The sequence below is a fragment of the Lagenorhynchus albirostris genome, chromosome 12 (genome assembly GCF_949774975.1).
Source record: "Lagenorhynchus albirostris chromosome 12, mLagAlb1.1, whole genome shotgun sequence".
In the NCBI taxonomy this organism is placed as follows: domain Eukaryota; kingdom Metazoa; phylum Chordata; class Mammalia; order Artiodactyla; family Delphinidae; genus Lagenorhynchus; species Lagenorhynchus albirostris.
Window position 1 is genome coordinate 50,645,366 of NC_083106.1, and position 16,762 is coordinate 50,662,127.

General features: G+C 40.1%; 1 protein-coding gene across 3 annotated transcripts in view; it reads left to right on the forward strand.

Moving 5' to 3' along the window:
* SEC63 (SEC63 homolog, protein translocation regulator) overlaps positions 1–8,298 on the forward strand; it is a 69,642-nt gene extending 61,344 nt beyond the window's left edge. For 2 of the 3 annotated variants that reach the window (XM_060167639.1, XM_060167638.1), the window contains 2 exons: positions 3,486–3,590; positions 4,547–8,298. In XM_060167639.1, coding sequence (XP_060023622.1) covers positions 3,486–3,590; positions 4,547–4,690 — 249 coding nt within the window. In that variant the 3' untranslated portion in view covers positions 4,691–8,298. Of the gene's footprint in view, positions 1–367; positions 795–3,485; positions 3,591–4,546 lie in introns of those variants that run through there. The other variant, XM_060167640.1, reaches the window with a different exon arrangement.
* Positions 8,299–16,762: the final 8,464 nt, after the last annotated feature.

Genomic DNA, 16,762 nt, shown 5'->3' on the forward strand with positions numbered 1-16,762 from the left:
GGAGGGAGCTCATTGGAAATTTATAAAATACTGAACTACAACTTGGTAGTCTTCTAAAACCTTGTTCTCAACTTATTTTGGGGAGTTTTCACTGTTACTATCTAAGAACACATGCCTTACCTTATCTCCAGAATTTATGTTTTACAAAAATTTATTATTTTTATCCTCTTTGGGTTAGTGCTCAGATATATACCTTTTGTCTTAAAAAACAAATATAAGAACTGGTGATTTCGTTATTTAGAGTGGAATTTTTTGTTACATTGCTTTGTCCGCTGTCAGTGACATCAGTAATATAGCTTTGTGATGAACATATTTTGCCCTTGGATTTTCTTGTTTTTCTTCTTGATTTTTTATGTTATTTTTCTAGGAAGAAGTTCTGTCTACCCAGACTTGGTGGACAAGAGCTAGGCTTTGAATTTCAAGATCTATGATGATGATTTTTAATCCAAAAAGTTTTTTCCCACCTTTCTAACCAAGTAGTACATGTATGAAGTAGTTTCTTGTTTATTTGACACTTAAAGTTGGTACCAGCTTAAGGGTATTTTTGAGAGTAATTTTAACATTTTTTGTGTGTGTGTGCGGTACGTGGGCCTCTCACTGTTGCAGCCTCTCCCGTTGCGGAGCACAGGCTCCGGACGCACAGGCTCAGCGGCCATGGCTCACAGGCCCAGTTGCTCCGTGGCATGTGGTATCTTCCCGGACCAGGGCTCGAACCTGTGTCCCCTGCATTGGCAGGCAGACTCCCAACCACTGCGCCACCAGGGAAGTCCCAGCCATTGATATTTTTGAAGAGTCCAGGCAAGGCATTTTATAGAATATCCCTTAATCTGAATTTGTCTTATTGGTTACTCACGCTTATATTCTTCTCAAATATTTTTGGCAAAAATACTGCGTAGGTGATGTAATAACCTTCTTAGTGCATCACATCAGGGGCACATTATATTAGTTTGCCTGATATTGGTGATATATTATGGTTGATCATTTAGTTAAGTCTTTTCTCTGTTGTAAAAAGTATGTCTTCCTCCAATCTGTGGGGTGATACTTGGACACTATGTGAATACCCTGTTCTCCAACAGTCTTTAACCCACTCATTTTAGCATATGTTGATGATTCTTGCCTGAATCAATTTTTACTATGCTGGCTGTATTCAGTGTAGTTTAATTTTATATTTCTCTTAAGAGGGAAACTGTACATCTTTCAGTGTGTTTGAATCATATTTCTTTGTGTGTCTGTTTGTGACCGTCGTTCATTTTTGTTGGGTTATATTGGTCTTTTAAATTGGTTTTGGGACTTTATTTTTGTTTAAATATTATGAAATCAGCCCTTTGTGATGTGTGTTGCAGATATTTCTCCCCAGTTTGTTGTACTATTGTGGCTGTTTTTATCAAGCAAAAATAGAAATATTTACTCATTTGTTTATCCATTGGTTTATTTGGGTGTTTGATGGTATGATTTAGTAGTCTTTTTCTTTTATGATTTGTAGGTTTGATGTTACAGTTAGAGGGGCCAAACTTTGAGATTAATTAAAAAAAAAATTCTCCCATGATGTTTTCTAGCTTGTTTGTTTTTTTAATAAATTTATTTATTTTATTTATTTATTTTTGGCTGTGTTGGGTCTTCGTTGCTGGGCGCGGGCTTTCTCTAGTTGCGGTGAACGGGAGCTACTCTCCGTTGTGGTCACGGACTTCTCATTGCGGTGGCTTCTCTTGTTGCGGAGCATGGGCTCTAGGCACATGGGCTTCAGTAGTTGTGGCATGCAGGCTCAGTAGTTGTGGCTTGCAGGCTCTAGAGCACAGGCTCAGTAGTTCTGGCGCACGGGCTTAGTTGCTCCGCAGCATGTAGGATCTTCCCGGACCAGGGTTTGAACCCGTGTCCCCTGCATTGGCAGGCGGATTCTTAACCACTGCGCCACCAAGGAAGCCCTAGCTTGTTTGTTTTAATGGCAAATTTTAATATATAATCTTGCCAACAAAATCTGGATTTTGGAAAGTGGAGGCAGATTACCAGAACATCTAAATGTCATCATAAAAATGTATTCTTCCTTTGTCCAAGTGGAGTAGAAACTTCTAAGAGTTCGTAAATGTTTGTATTTGAAGTTCATTAGTATATGATAGGAAATAACGTATCTTTTTGACCTTGTAAGGCATTGGACATCTGTAAAGAAAAAAACGTATTTCTCCCATGTGTTTCTCCTTTACTCTAACACTACTGCCACACTCTCAACACTTCTGATACCAGTTTGTGGGCTTTTCCCCACACCAAGCAATTCGCTGTGACACCAGCTGAGTGTCCTGTGGTTTAACTCAGTGGTGACACTGTCTACCTGGATATCTACCTCAGGTTAAGGGTTCAGTCCCACAAGACTGCTGTTCCCCCGCTCTCCATCTTTAGATGCTAGTCACAAGTCCCAGGTTGTCACCTATACTTCTGACCAACTGGCTGTAAATCGTGGTTCCCATGATCCCCCTCCTTGGGTTCAATAATTTGCTAGAATGGCTCACAGAATTCAGGGAAACATATTTACCAGTTTATTATGAAAATAATATGATAAAGGATATAGATGAATATCCAGATGGAAGAAATACCTAGGGCAGGGTATGTGGGAAGGGGCATGGAGCTTCCATGCTCTTTCTGAGCAATCCACTCTCCCAGCACTTGCACATGTTCACCAACTCGGAAGCTTCCAGAACCCCTACTTTGGGGATTTTTATGGAGGCTTTATCACAAAGGCATAATTGATCATTAATTCAGTTTCCAGCCCTTCTCTGGAGACTGGGGGCGTGGGACTAAAAGTTCTAAGCCTCTCATCGTGGTTTGGGCTTTCTGGTGACCAGTCCTCATCTAGGAGCCCACCAAGAGCCACCTCATTAGAAGAGAACTCATTCTTATCCAGGAAATTCCAAGGGATTTATAAGCTCAGTGTCAGGAACCAGAGTCAAAGACCAAATATTAGAACAAAAGATGCTCCTTGTGCTCTTATCACTTAGGAAATTACAGGGGTTTGAGGAGCTCTTTACCTGGAACTGAGGGCAGAGACCAATGTATATATTTTCTATTATCTCACAGCATTTGTTGTAGAAATAAGAAAATTTGGCAAGAACTCTTTCCTCTCTGGTGAAGTCTATTTTAGTCCATTTCATTTATTTTACTTTTATACCCAACTTAATTTCTTCAAGTTGTAAGGATGTGATGGTCAACATAGAACTTGGTCGCTTTAAATATGCTTTCTTGAATTGTGAAGATAGAAATTAACCCCATCAATTCTGCCTCTTTTTGTTTTCTTTTTGTATAGTATATATATGACATAAACGTCATATACGTGTGTATTTGTTGTTGTTAGAACTTTTGTAACATTTATTAGGACCTCCTGTGTCATCTGAGTAAACCCTAGCTATTAAATACTCTGGTCTAAATATTTTAGGAGTGAGCTGTTGTTTCTTCCACTCCTCAAAATACAGATTTTAAGTGCTGATTTTATATTCTAGGTAGAACTGAAGTTTCCTGCACCAGGAAAGCCTGGAAATTATCAATATACAGTGTTTCTAAGATCAGACTCCTATATGGGTTTGGATCAGATTAAACCATTGAAGGTAAGAATAATGACTATGCATTGCATATGGTTGTCTATTTGAATAAATGCTTAATATACTGGGGAAGGTTTTCTAGTTTTGAAATGTAGAATAATAGAAAAAGAGGTCATCTCATACTTTTAGGTAATATACTTGATGGACTACTCTTTCAATAATAAACTTAAGTTGTATTAACAGAGTGTAATGATTTAGAACCTTGAGTATAACTTACGTGATACATTTTAATGTGCTGTAATATGCTGTAACTTTACAGGGCCTCACCAAATGGGTTCTGTTTTCTTTAAAAAGCACATGTGTTTTCCCACAGATTCCATTGTAGTGTTTATTGGTTTCCAAAACTAATTTGTTTCTGATCATTTTAGAGTATACATTTGTGTATCATTTGAAGCACACTCCCATCAGTGTTTACTGTTTCACTTGAGCTTTTTATAAGAGGCATGCTATTGTGTTAGAGAGATTGTGCTGAAGAAATATTGTTGCACTGTATACTGGAGACCTAAGAGAAGGGAGCCAGCAAAGACATACCTTTTTTTCCCCCACGAGAATACTGTATTTCTTTCCATTGGCTGTAGAATGTTACTTCATGAGTCTGGAGGCTGCAAATACCTCTTTGGAAGTCACACTTGAGTTTTTCTTCATCAGCAGAAGACTTATTAAGACATTACTCAGTGTTCTCACTCAAGAATCACAATTACTCATCTTTCATGCCACAGGATAAATAGTATAAGCTCCTAAAATCAAACTACATTAGAAATTTAACTATACTTACGTGTTAGTAGATTTACCTTTTTATTTCTGGGAAGAATATCTGTTCTAAGTATGTTAAATTTAGAGTTAAAAGCTTAAAATCTATTTCTTTATAATTGCTGCAGTCAAAGAAACCTTTTCTTTACCAGGTATTTCTCCCATTATTCCTCCCCAAGTTTCTGAAGTCTACATTTAATTCTTTTTTATAGTTGGAAGTTCATGAGGCTAAGCCTGTGCCAGAAAATCACCCACAGTGGGATACAGCAGTAGAGGGGGATGAAGACCAGGAGGACAGCGAGGGCTTTGAAGATAGCTTTGAGGAAGAGGAAGAAGAGGAGGAAGATGATGACTAAGCAGTACTATGAATGGACCACAGTATTTGCACATATTTGCAAATTTTTGCTGTTTTGGAAGTGTGTAATAAACCAGAAACAGTGCAGAACTGATGTTGAAGGAGGTGTTAGTTCTTTACTAGAAATGGGTGCATAATATAACTAGGCAGTGGTGGTGCCTTGGTACAGTCTGAAAAATGCTTAAGGCTTGTGAAAGCCTTTCAGGTATGGGATGGTGCATTTATTTCATCTGCAAATGATAATAAACCCTTCGTTATAACTGTCCAGAAGTGTGGGCTATGTATTATCTGATCATTTATGGTCCCAGTGAAAGTAAAGGTACATGAAAAACAGTCTATAAATGAGCGACTTTTCTTTGTTTAGCTTTAGTTTTAACAAACGTTAAAGTATGGTAAACACCACAAATGTTTTAAGTAACATCTGCTCAAGTTTTAATCTCTTGGTAAGCTCTATTCACTTATTGACATTTTGCAGTGATACAAGAGTATTTATAACAGCTCCATTCATAGCTTTAAACATTTTATTTTTGCCTATCTTGGTCGTAAGTTGGCATTCTGTCACATTCCACATAATATAGAGGGCTACATTTTGGGATTTTCCTTCTTTTAATTGCCCAGAGTTATCAGATTATAAAAATGGCTTTTAATGGCTTAAAACATTTTTAAGCCTCTATTTTAGCAGATCAATACAGGATCTAATTCTTTTTATAAGCTGTAGATCTAAAAATGATTGTGGGACCATATGTTCTCTGATATTGGTGACTTATGTTATTAAACCTTTTTTAAAAGGTTCATTATAAAAGCTGAAATACATTCTTAGCTTTTAATCTACCTGACTCTATCAGAAGCCTTTTAAGGAAAAATATAACATGCAAACGAGGCATTTTTTTGTATTCATTTTGGACTCCTGTCAATAAAATAGAAGTTTGACTCATTTTACGTTTGTAATGGTGTGTCTTTTTACTCCCAGAAAGGGATATGATAGGATAACTCATTCTTTTATTTTTCAACTAAAAATTTAATAATAATGTACATGACTGCTGATGTGATTGCTATTTCTGTATACTATAGAAAAACCCATGATTGGGAAGAATTTTCCCCTCACACTCTCACACAGTACAACCTGGAAGGGAGTGCGTATAAAGAGCAGAAATGTGTACATGCTGAGTTATTGAGGTATTACTAGATACGGAGGAAGCATGTCTCTATTATAGGACTGATTGTAATAATCCTCTCCTATCAAAATCTCCACAGACCAAAGTACTCTTGGAATACTAATTTGTGACCTTCTTTACTTAGAAGGTTGTCACTTTCCATGCAGAATTACCACTGGTATTTTGTTACTGCAGTAGTTGGAAATAAAATTTGAAACTTAACCAAAAACATGAATGGGGGGTTTTTGGGTTCTAAATTTAGGATGTAATATTTCCTATAATACAGTCAAAGCAATTTTTTCAGTGGAACCTCCATCACCTATTTTTCTTTTAAAGGTGTTAGTGAGACCCTTCCTTGGGAAGCAGAAGCGCCACTGAGGATTTGTTTCATTTTATAAGTAGAGGGTGGGTTTAATTTTCGAGTCAGGTTTTGCTGGGAAGCTGCTGGCCACCTAAGTGAGGTGGAAGGGAGTGAGCCAGCCTGTAGCATCCAGTGAAAGGAGAGGTTAGAGAAAACGCAGGTGGCATGAAGGCAAGGAAAGCGAGCAAATGAAACAATGTGTAGTATGCGCACTCCTGGTTTTCTTGAAAGATACTTTTCAAGAAAAGTATTTCTATTCTAGTGGCTATTTTGTCTTAAAGAGGCTTTGTAAGTTATTCACACTGGCTTCTTTCTGATTTTAAGGCTAGAGGATGGTTTTACAACCCAGTAACTCACCACAGTGCTTAAAAAAACAGCATCACCTCATTAGGAAACCCTACTAGCCTGTTTTCCTTTGCCATTTGTGTGATATATGTGTACTTCCTAACCAAATAAGACATTTTCTTCTAATGAGCTCTTTCCATATTGCAATAGTGAAAGAACTGAGCCTTCATTTTATAGTTCTCATCTTTCCAGCAAGTCTCTGAATTCTACATCCCTTCTTTCTTTCTCTATTATTGAGATTTAATAACTAATTTACCCTGGTTTGCATTTAATCAAATGGAAACTTTCACTGAGTGCAGTTTCAGTTTTGTTCCCATCAAGAAACACTGACGTTTTGTCAACAGAATAGATGAATATATAGGCGAAAACATTCAGTGTGCATATACAAAGTGAAACTGGTTATTTATGAAATTAAGCTACTTAAATTGTATAATATTTTTCTCTTTAAATTGATAAAGTACCTATTAAAACAAAAGGTACTCGTCCAGAGGAGACCACAATTGAAAGTCTTTCAGTTGTAAATTTTTGTGTTATGAAACTTGATTTAGGCCCCATGTGCATATCTCAATCTTGAAGTCAGGTGTTCATGTCCTTTAAAATTAAAAAAAAATGTTTGTGAATATTTTTTTTAAATTGAGTACATTGAATAAGGTTTTCTGTGTAGAACATTACTGTATTTGTCCCAGCTTGCACTGAGGGGTGCAGAAGGATGCTGAGCCTGTCTGGCTGCAGGGCTCCACTGCGAGGTGGAAGCTCAGGCCCTGGGTGGAAACAGAGTGGGTGGTCACCAATGGACTGATGTGGAAAAAGGGAGCAAGGGTGTTGAGGAATGTAATGAGGTTCTCTGAGCATATAATTCTCGACCATAATATTTATCAGCCAATCAAAACCAGATACTGGAGTGGTCTTTAGCAACAATTGTTACTTCAAATGCAATTCAGCAAGCACTTCGCATATTTTTTGAGGGGTTGTTCATCATCACATATTTACTGAGTTTCAGTGTGGCTGGGTCTGTGATTGGACACTGGGGCTGTAAAAATCAAAGAATTTGTGTTCTTAATGACTCATAGGTATTAGGGCAGGCAGATTTGTGGCAGTCTGTTTTAATCCATTTGCATTGGCTAATGACCATTGTTTGGAATGCCTTTTTTAGTTTGTCTTTCCACTGTAGGCAGAGGAGTTTTTTAAGGTGCTAGCTACTTGTTGGCTTAAAAAAAGAAAAAGGCAAACCTTCATCCTTTATTATTAAGTGTTTCTTTAAAGCATTTTCCTCCCCAAATATTCTTATTCAACTCCATGAAATCCCCTATTTAATCTGTCTTATAGTAACTGAAACAGCTATCAGTGAACCATAATGTGACATATTACCTACCAGCTGTGCAGTGATTAGCCCAAATATGTCTTAAAAAGTTAGCATCAAGCATCTTCACACATTTAAACTTGATGCTAGAGCTATTTTGCAAAACTAAAAAAAAGCTGTGATCTTGTACATTTTTCTGTAACTTGAGCTAAAAATTCAAGTCTAGCAATCATTGGCCTGCTTTAGGGCTGTGGCTTCAGGTGGGGGCGTGTACCTCCCAGGAATATGCAGGTAATCAGTCCACTGGGAAAATGTTAAAGCGGTTGTTTGTATTTAATCTCAGCCTTTTAAATTTCTATTTTTGTGTGTTTTATAATGTACATAATATATTGTACAATTGTACACTTCTATAATTTGTAAATAAATAATACATTTATTGGTGCATTATACATTCTTTTCTGATTTCAATGCATGATCAAAATATTTGCATATGCTGCTTTGAAGTGTTGATATACCGCCATTTAAGCAAAAATGAAGGTTTGGACCTTTGGCACTCACCATTTGAGTTCACAAAATGATGCTACTCTGCTGGAATTGAAGGGTTGGCATTCACTGTGTAGCAAAGTGATATTTTTTGAGGTGGAACTGAGTAGGTTTGGTGATGGGGTTAATAGATGAGGGGAGGGTTCTAAGCAGCTGTTGTCCATGGAAAGAAAGTGTGACAGGTGAGGGCAGAAGTGCTAGGTGTGGCTTCCAGGGACTTCCAGCAAAGTCTACAGCTCTGTTAGTGGTCCCTGCAGTCAGTGGCTGCTACAAATTACAGGTGAGCATGAGAAGGACTGTCCACTCTTTTCGGCATTAGATGGTCCAGCATTAACCTGCCAGGCTGGGTTACTGGAAACCTGAAGTGTACACTTTAAAATCTGGATAATTATGAGCAGATTCCATAAAGAACTTTAAAACTATTTCCCTGTAGTTTCTAGCCTGGTTCCAGTAGAGGGCGATAGGGCTATAATTTTCTTTAGCAAAGAATGGTTTAGTTTGTGACACAAAGAACCAAAATTAAAGACATGACTGTGTAATTTATTTCTATCGCCACCTTCTAGGCTTACCTCCTTCCCTTTAATGTTTTGTATTCCTGTCTAACCCTAGCCTTTATTACATGTGTCCTTTAATATATTAAATTTACTTCTCGGTTTTCTGGCTAGAAACATTAAGCCCCTTTGCAACAAACTCCCAAAGACAATCCACGTCTGTTAATACAAATGTATTAGATTGCTTGAGAGAGGTGGGAAGTCAGGACAAAAAAAATCCTTTTATTCTACAAAATTAATTTTTGGATGGTAGATGTCAAAAACTATTGAAGGGTCTGAGATTTTTACTGTGTGTGCAAGCTAACAAGTTAACCTGCCACAGTGCCATGGATGCTGGCAGAAGACAGGAGACTCCCAAGTCAGAGGCACTGGAGGCTGCGTGAGCTTCCTGTTCCCCATCTACTCCTCTGTCTCCCAAGTTCCATGGGGCTGATTGGAGTAGCTCAGGTGGATGCTGCACATGCTGAGGAATTGAAACCTACTCTTTGAGAATGCAAGCAGGGCTTCCCTGGTGGCACAGTGGTTGAGAGTCTGCCTGCCCATGCAGGGGACACGCGTTCGTGCCCCGGTCCGGGAAGATCCCACATGCCGCAGAACGGCTGGGCCCGTGAGCCATGGCCACTGAGCCTGAGCGTCTGGAGCCTGTGCTCCGCAACGGGAGAGGCCACAACAGTGAGAGGCCCGCGTACCGCAAAAAAAAAAAAAAGAGTATGCAAGCAAAGCTGCCCAAGAGGGAGATACTCTTTCTTCCGAGGCTGTTTCCTATGCACGCATAAAAAGATAGTCTGGAACAAAAGCAGTGTGCCTCTGCTCACAAGGTTTGCAGAAACATGAGATATTCATAGAAAATTGTCTCTCAAAAGTTGGAATTCAAAATATATAATAACTTCTATTTACAAAGAGGTATAGAGTACTTATTTTCAAAGAGAATGAGTTCTATTTAGTGACCGTTAGGACCAGTGAGGCCATGTTCCTTGAGAATAGTGTGCATTTAAACCTCTTGCAAATGTTTTATTGTCAAAGATAGTTTTATGTTACAGTTGAAGACCGTTCACTTAACATGTGCACCAACTAAAAAAAATACAGAATTTTCCAAATTGAATCCAGAGCAGTGTGATAGTGCAAACAGGGTGTCTAAAAATGAACACTATAGCTGTTATATATTATAACCATAAAAGATTTTGATAATTGCCTCTGTACCTTTGCCCAAAACCTCAACCCAAAACGTGTCCTGCCCCCCGCCCCCAAAATCCCACTCTTCCCAACAAACTGAACGTGTGCCTCCAAGTGAGTGGATCCTTGTAGAACAGCTGCCCTTCCTTTAGTGGTGCCCTTTTTCCTAAGATGCTATCCAAGTCCAGGGAGTCTTTGGAGTGTCTTTGGTTGAAATAATTGAGGAACCTCTGAAATATTCTTCTGAACAGTTGTGCTGGCATCTGACCATCCTTTGAGAGAATATTTATTATTTTTTTTTACTGTGAAAAGTCATTTAGAGATGATGAATTGGGAGGGTAGTCAAATTTGCTGATATTTCGATGAAAAATTAAGCATGTGACTAAAATTCAATGAGTGCCTTTTTAAAAATCATGATTTTTATTTAAAGTGCATCTGAGGACTCCCAAGGAGATATTCAGTAATATTGCTGGGATAACTCTAGCCTCCCTCATTTATATGGATTACTCTGCATCTATATCTTTGTAAAAAATTAGTCTACTTGCTTTATAATCACATCCAAAGTTTCTCCAGCTTTTTATTTTTATTTTATTTTTTAATTAATTAATTAATTTTTGCGTTACGCGGGCGTCTCACCGCTGTGGCCTCTCCCGTTGCAGAGCACAGGCTCCGGACGCACAGGCTTAGCGGCCATGGCTCATGGGCCCAGCTGCTCCACGGCCTGTGGGATCTTCCTGGACCGGGGCACGAACCCATGTCCCCTGAATGGGCAGGCGGACTCTCAACCACTGCGCCACCAGGGAAGCCCTCTCCAGCTTTTTATAATTTCTTGATTCTCTGCCACATTCCTGGGACTCCTGTTGCTGGCTGTGCTGTACATCAAATTTCCAAAATTTTCCAGAGCCTCCTCTTCTTGATGTGACAACACATATATGAGAGAGAGAAGGGGGAGCACCAGAAGAGGTACCCCAAGTTGAAGGGAAGCAGGGCATCCCTTCCAAATGTCTCGGAGTTGCTGTTTTCCCCACAACCAACTCCTGGTTCCGGACTCTGCAGTTGCTCTTTCTCCACCGTCCTGAGATCGTGCTCCAGCTTCCCTACCCCACTCACAAAATGCTGATCCGGGCCCATTATCATGCAAATTATGAGGATTACTGTGATTTTCCGAATAGTGCTTTTGAGAATTGGAGATGAAACTAGTGTTATGACTCACAGTATTATTTCTTTATACACTGAACCTCCACATCTTTCAAGTCTGCTGACTTGATGACAGGGTATCGCTCCGAGCATCAGGAATGACACAAATGGGGCAGCGCACTTTAGATGATTTTAGGTTTGCTAATACTAAAACTGAGTTTTGAGTAGAATTGTGACTGTTTCAGTGTGTTGAATAATTTTTAGAGCGAGAAAAAAAAATCTTAAAAAAAAAGCCTTCCTCCATCTCCCTCTGTATGATTCGTAAAATTTTCTTTGCATTTAGTGCTAGGTACTTAAAATCTGATTGAACCGAGTGCCTGTCCCCCAATCTCTCCACAGCCTAATATAAGCAGAGAGAATGTAGGTACGGGAACAGAATCCATGGATTTTAGTCTTGGTGCTACCTCCATGGAGGGGCATTACCGTGGGGAGTTCATGACAGCGTGTATGCAAGTGCTGAGAACCTGGGAGGCCCCTTCTCAGCAGCTCTGGTTTGAAGTAGATCACACTTCCAGCTGCGCCCACAGAGGGCCAGGCATTGACGTGAGGGAGAGACATGGAAACAAAGACTCAGATAAGAGAAGTGACTTGTCACAGTTGGTGACGGAGCTGGAGCTGGGACCCAGGCACCTTCCTCCACAGGGGCTGCACTGTACAACCCACGTGTCTTTACTTGCACCACTGCTTCCGACAGCGGGGCTACCCCGGAAGACCATCACTGACGGGTTCCTCATGGGCTCCAGGTGCAGGGACCTGAGGCCGAGGGGAGGGGCGGAGGACAAAGCTAACAGTAGACTGTGCTTGGGATACAAAGAAAACAGAAAAGAACAAAAGCAAATAAAGACCCCTGCTGTACATTCTAAAAGAGGAGAAAAAGAATGAACAATAAACATAATTGATAAGTAATTTAAATAGTATAATTGAAGGTGATAAGTGATGGAAAAAAGAAAGTAGAGAAAAACAAGTCAGGCAGATGGAGGACAGGTTTCACTTTTTGTGGTCAAGACAGGTCTCATCTCAAGCTGACATTTGGGCCAAGGCTTGCAGGAGTGAAGAAGTTAGCCGTGCAGATATTTGTGGAAAGAGTGTTCCAGACAGAGGGCAAAGCTTACACACAGGCTGTAAGACAGGAGCGGCTGGCAAGTGCGGGGAACATCAAAGAGGCCATCAAAGTGGCTGGATCGGCTGGAGCAGAGTGAGCGAGGGGAGAGCAGCAAGAGATGAGCTCAGAGAGATATTGAAGGTCAAGGTCGCAGAAGGCAGGGCCTTTCAGGTTGTTTAAGGACTTCGGCTTCTACTCTGAGTGAAGGGGGAGTCACTGCTGGGTTTTGAGCAGAGGAGTGACAGGGTTTTGATCCTTTTATGTCTTAAAAGGATACTTCTGGCTATTATGTTAAAAAAAAAAAAAGACTAAGGAGAGAGGGGTTGAAGTAGGAAGACCAATTAGAAGGTTACTGCAGAATTCTCCCTGGAATTTTTACATGTGTTATAAGGCAATGGATGCTATACAGGTGTACCTCAGAGATGTTGCAGGCTCTGTTCCAGACCAGCGCAATAAAGTGAATATCGCAATGAAGTGAGTCATAAGATTTTTTTGGTTTCCCAGGGCATATAAAAGTTATGCTTGCACTATACTGTAGTCTATTAAGTGTGCAATAGCATTATGTCTAAAAAACCATACATAATTTTAAAATACTTTATTGCTAAAAAGCAGATCATCATCTGAGCCTTCAGCGAGTCATAGTCTTTTTGCAATAGTAACATCAAAGGTCACTGTCACAGATCACCGTAACAAATATCATAGTGAAAAAGTTTGAAATATTGTAAGAAATGCCAAAGAGTGACACAAAGACACGTGAGCAAATTCTGTGGGGAAAATGGCTTTGATAGACTTTCTTGACACAGAGTTGCCACAAACCTTCAATTTGTGGGAAAAAAAAATCTGTGAAGCACCATAAAACGAGGTATGCCTGTATAGGTATCCCTTTGTCCGCATGGAGGCTTCAATGGGGCGGCAGCCATGGAGGTGGGGTGCAGTGGATTTGGGATGTGCATATCTTGAAGGTAAATCCAGCAGGATTTCCTAATGAAGTGAATGTGCTGTTATGAGGGAAAGAGAGGAGTAAAGATCCTTCTACGGTTTTCGCCTGAGCAACTAGGAGGATGGAGTTGCTGTCAGCAGACAAGATCAAGGCAAGACGTGGAACATATTCGGGGGAAAAGATTAGAAGTTCTGTGTTGGATATGTTAGTTTGAGATTCTTCAAATGAAAAGTTAGGTGGGCAGCTGAGTGTGTAAGTCTGGAGCTTAAGAACAAGGTCCACCTCAAAATAGAAATTTGGGTTGAAACGGCACTTACTCACTGAATGAGATCAACAAAGAAATAAGTGAGAGATGTCTGGGCCCTGAGGAGGGGTAACGCTATCAGGCTGGAGTGAGGACGAGATGGCGGAGGAGACAGAGAAGGAGCACACCGTGTGTTGGGAGGAAAACCAAGAGTGTGGGGTTCCGGCAGACGCTGTCAAGGAGAAGGAGGTATCATCATTGGTGTCAATTGCACTGAGAAGACAAGAAAGGGGAGAACTGAGAATTGACCCCTGGATTAACCAGGAGGAAGTATTGCTGATCTTCATAAGAGCCATTTCAGTGGAACAACTGGAGACAAAAACCCCACTCCAAGCAGCTTTGAAATTCAGAAGGGGAATTATAACAGTGTGGTATTGGGACAAGAGCAGACAAGGAGGCCAACGATACAGAATGGGAATCCAAAAACAGCCCCCCACGTGTGGATGGACTCACGCACTTGATATATGTGACAAGTTGGTGCTGCAGAGCAGTGGGGGAAAGGAAGGCATTTTCAAAATATGATGCTGGGACAATAGGATATCCATTTGGGAAAAAAGAAAACAAAGATACATGGCTTCTGTCTCATGCTTTATACAACAATTAATTTCAGATGGCATATAAGTCTAAAATTGAAAGGCAAAACAATAAAAGCTTTTGGAATATAGGAGAATATATTTATGACCTTAGGGTAGGATACAAAGAGCATGTCTAAAAAGGAAAAAAAATTGAGAAACTGAATTACATCCAAATGAAGGACTTCTGTCCAAAGACACAATAAAGAAATGAAGAAAGCAAGCCCCAGAGTGGGAGAAGATATTTGCCATACATGCAATTAACAAAGGAGTTGTATCCATACTAAACAAAAAGCACCAACAAATTGGTAAGAAAAAAAAAAGGCAGACACCTCAACAGGAAAATGGGCAATAGGCTTAAAAAGACATTTTGTGTCACGGACTGGGTTCTTCAGAAGCAGACCCTGAGAAGGAGTTTGTGGTGCAAGATGTTTATTAAGAATCAAGATGCTTATTGTGAACAAAAGGGGGAGGAAGCAGGTTCGGGCAGAGAAAAGAGATGAACTTCGATGTAGGCCCAGCAAAGCCCAGGCTAACTTGGTGAAGGGTGCTCATTAATGTGTCCTGTGTCCCGTGTCAGGCTGGTACAGCTGTACCTTTAGAGTCTGCCTTGCTCAGTCAGAGAATGGGCTCCCCAGGGAGAGCGTGACCTTGGACAAGGTGGTTCTCTACAGTCGAGGCTGACCCTGAAGGAGCCACTGGCTGGAGGCTGTCTGGGGACCACTCAGCTGCTGGGCAGCAAGTCCTTCCTGGAAGGAGGAGATGAGTGCCATGTCTCCACATCTACTACAGTTCACAAAACACTATATCCTAAGGTCCTAACACACACATAAAAAAAAAAGCTGTTCAAGCTCTTTATCCATCAGGGAAATGCAAATGAAAGCCACAATGAGATATCACTACATGCTCATGAGAATGGCAGAATTTGAAGAGATTGACAATACCAAGTGGTATTGAGGACGTGCAGCAACTGGAAATCACATCTACTCCTGGTAGGGTTGTAACTTTGTAGATCACTTCCTAAAACTGTTTGCCATTAGTTACTAAACTTGACCTTATGCATAGGCAGTGACCTAGCAATTACTCTTCTAGGTATCTATCCAGCAGAAATGCATGCACATATACACCAATAGACATGTACAAGAATGTTCATAATAGCCCCAAAATAAAAGTAATCCAAATATTGATTGATTATAGAAAGGATAAAGTTTTCTATGTTTATACAAAGGTTGTGATGGGGAGCCGCCAAGATGGTCCCCAGTGATCCCTAACTCTTGGTGCTCATGTCCTTGGGTGGTCCCTTCCCACACTGGACCAGGATGGTCTGTGTGATCAATAGCAAACAGCAGCACTGACAGTGTGTCACTTCTGAGATTAGGTTATAAAAAACATTGCAGCTTCCATCTTGGGAGCGCCTTCACTCACATTTTTCCTCTTGGACTATTTGCTCTGGGGAATCTATGTCATGAGCAGACCTATGGAGAGGCCGAAGTCTTGTCAACAGCCCTGTGAGTGAATTTGGAAGTGGATCTTCCAGTCCTAGTTAAGTCTTCAGAGATTATAGCCTTAGGCAACAGCTTGACTGCAACTACACGAGACACCCAAAGTCAGAACACCCAGCTAAGCCACAAATGATCCCTGACTCTCAGGACATAGGTGATATAATTAATGTTAGTTTTAACCTGCTAAATCTTGGGATAATTTGTTACACAACAATAGATAACTAGTGCAATGGGATTCTATAAAGTAATGAAAATAAATGAAATGCAGTTACATTTGTCAACATGGGTGAATTTTGCCAACATGATATTGCATGAAAGAAGCCAGCCACAGAAGACATTTTTTTTATCCTATTATTTAAAGTTCTAGAAACAGGTAAAACTAAAGTACAGTGTTGAGGGATGCATGCCTAGAAGGTAAAGCAATAAAATAAATCAAGGAAGTGATGATCATAAAAATTAGGATGGTGGCTACCTTTGGGGGCAGACGGGCAGGAAGTGGAAGAAAGCATTAGGAAGACTTCTGTGCTCTTGCTAATGTGCTATTTTTCTTGACCTGGATGGTGGTAGCAAGGGTATTTGTTTTGGATAAATCATTAAGCTGTATGGTTCTGTTTTTACCCTCCACTCCCCCGTTTTTTGGTATATGTGTTGTATTTCACAATAAAAAAGGCAAACAAAGAGAATGGGAGGAGAGAATTGGAGACAGAGAGCACACACAACTCTTTAGAGGAATGTTGTTACAAAGATGACCAAAGAAAGAGAGTAGCAGCTGGAAGAGAAATAAAATCAAGATTTTTTTTTAAAAAGATGAGAGCAATAACAGTATGTTTTATGCAGAAGGAAATCATCTACTGGAGAGGAAAAACTTATAAGGCAAGAGAGGGGTATTGCTGGAGCCAAGTTCTGGAGTAGGTGAGAGGGATGGGTCTGGGCTGAGCAGGGTGCCAGCCAGATATAGATATGTCTATATCTATGTATGAGAGAGAAAGGGAGAGAAAGAGGTGTTTTAAGGAACTGGCTCACACGATT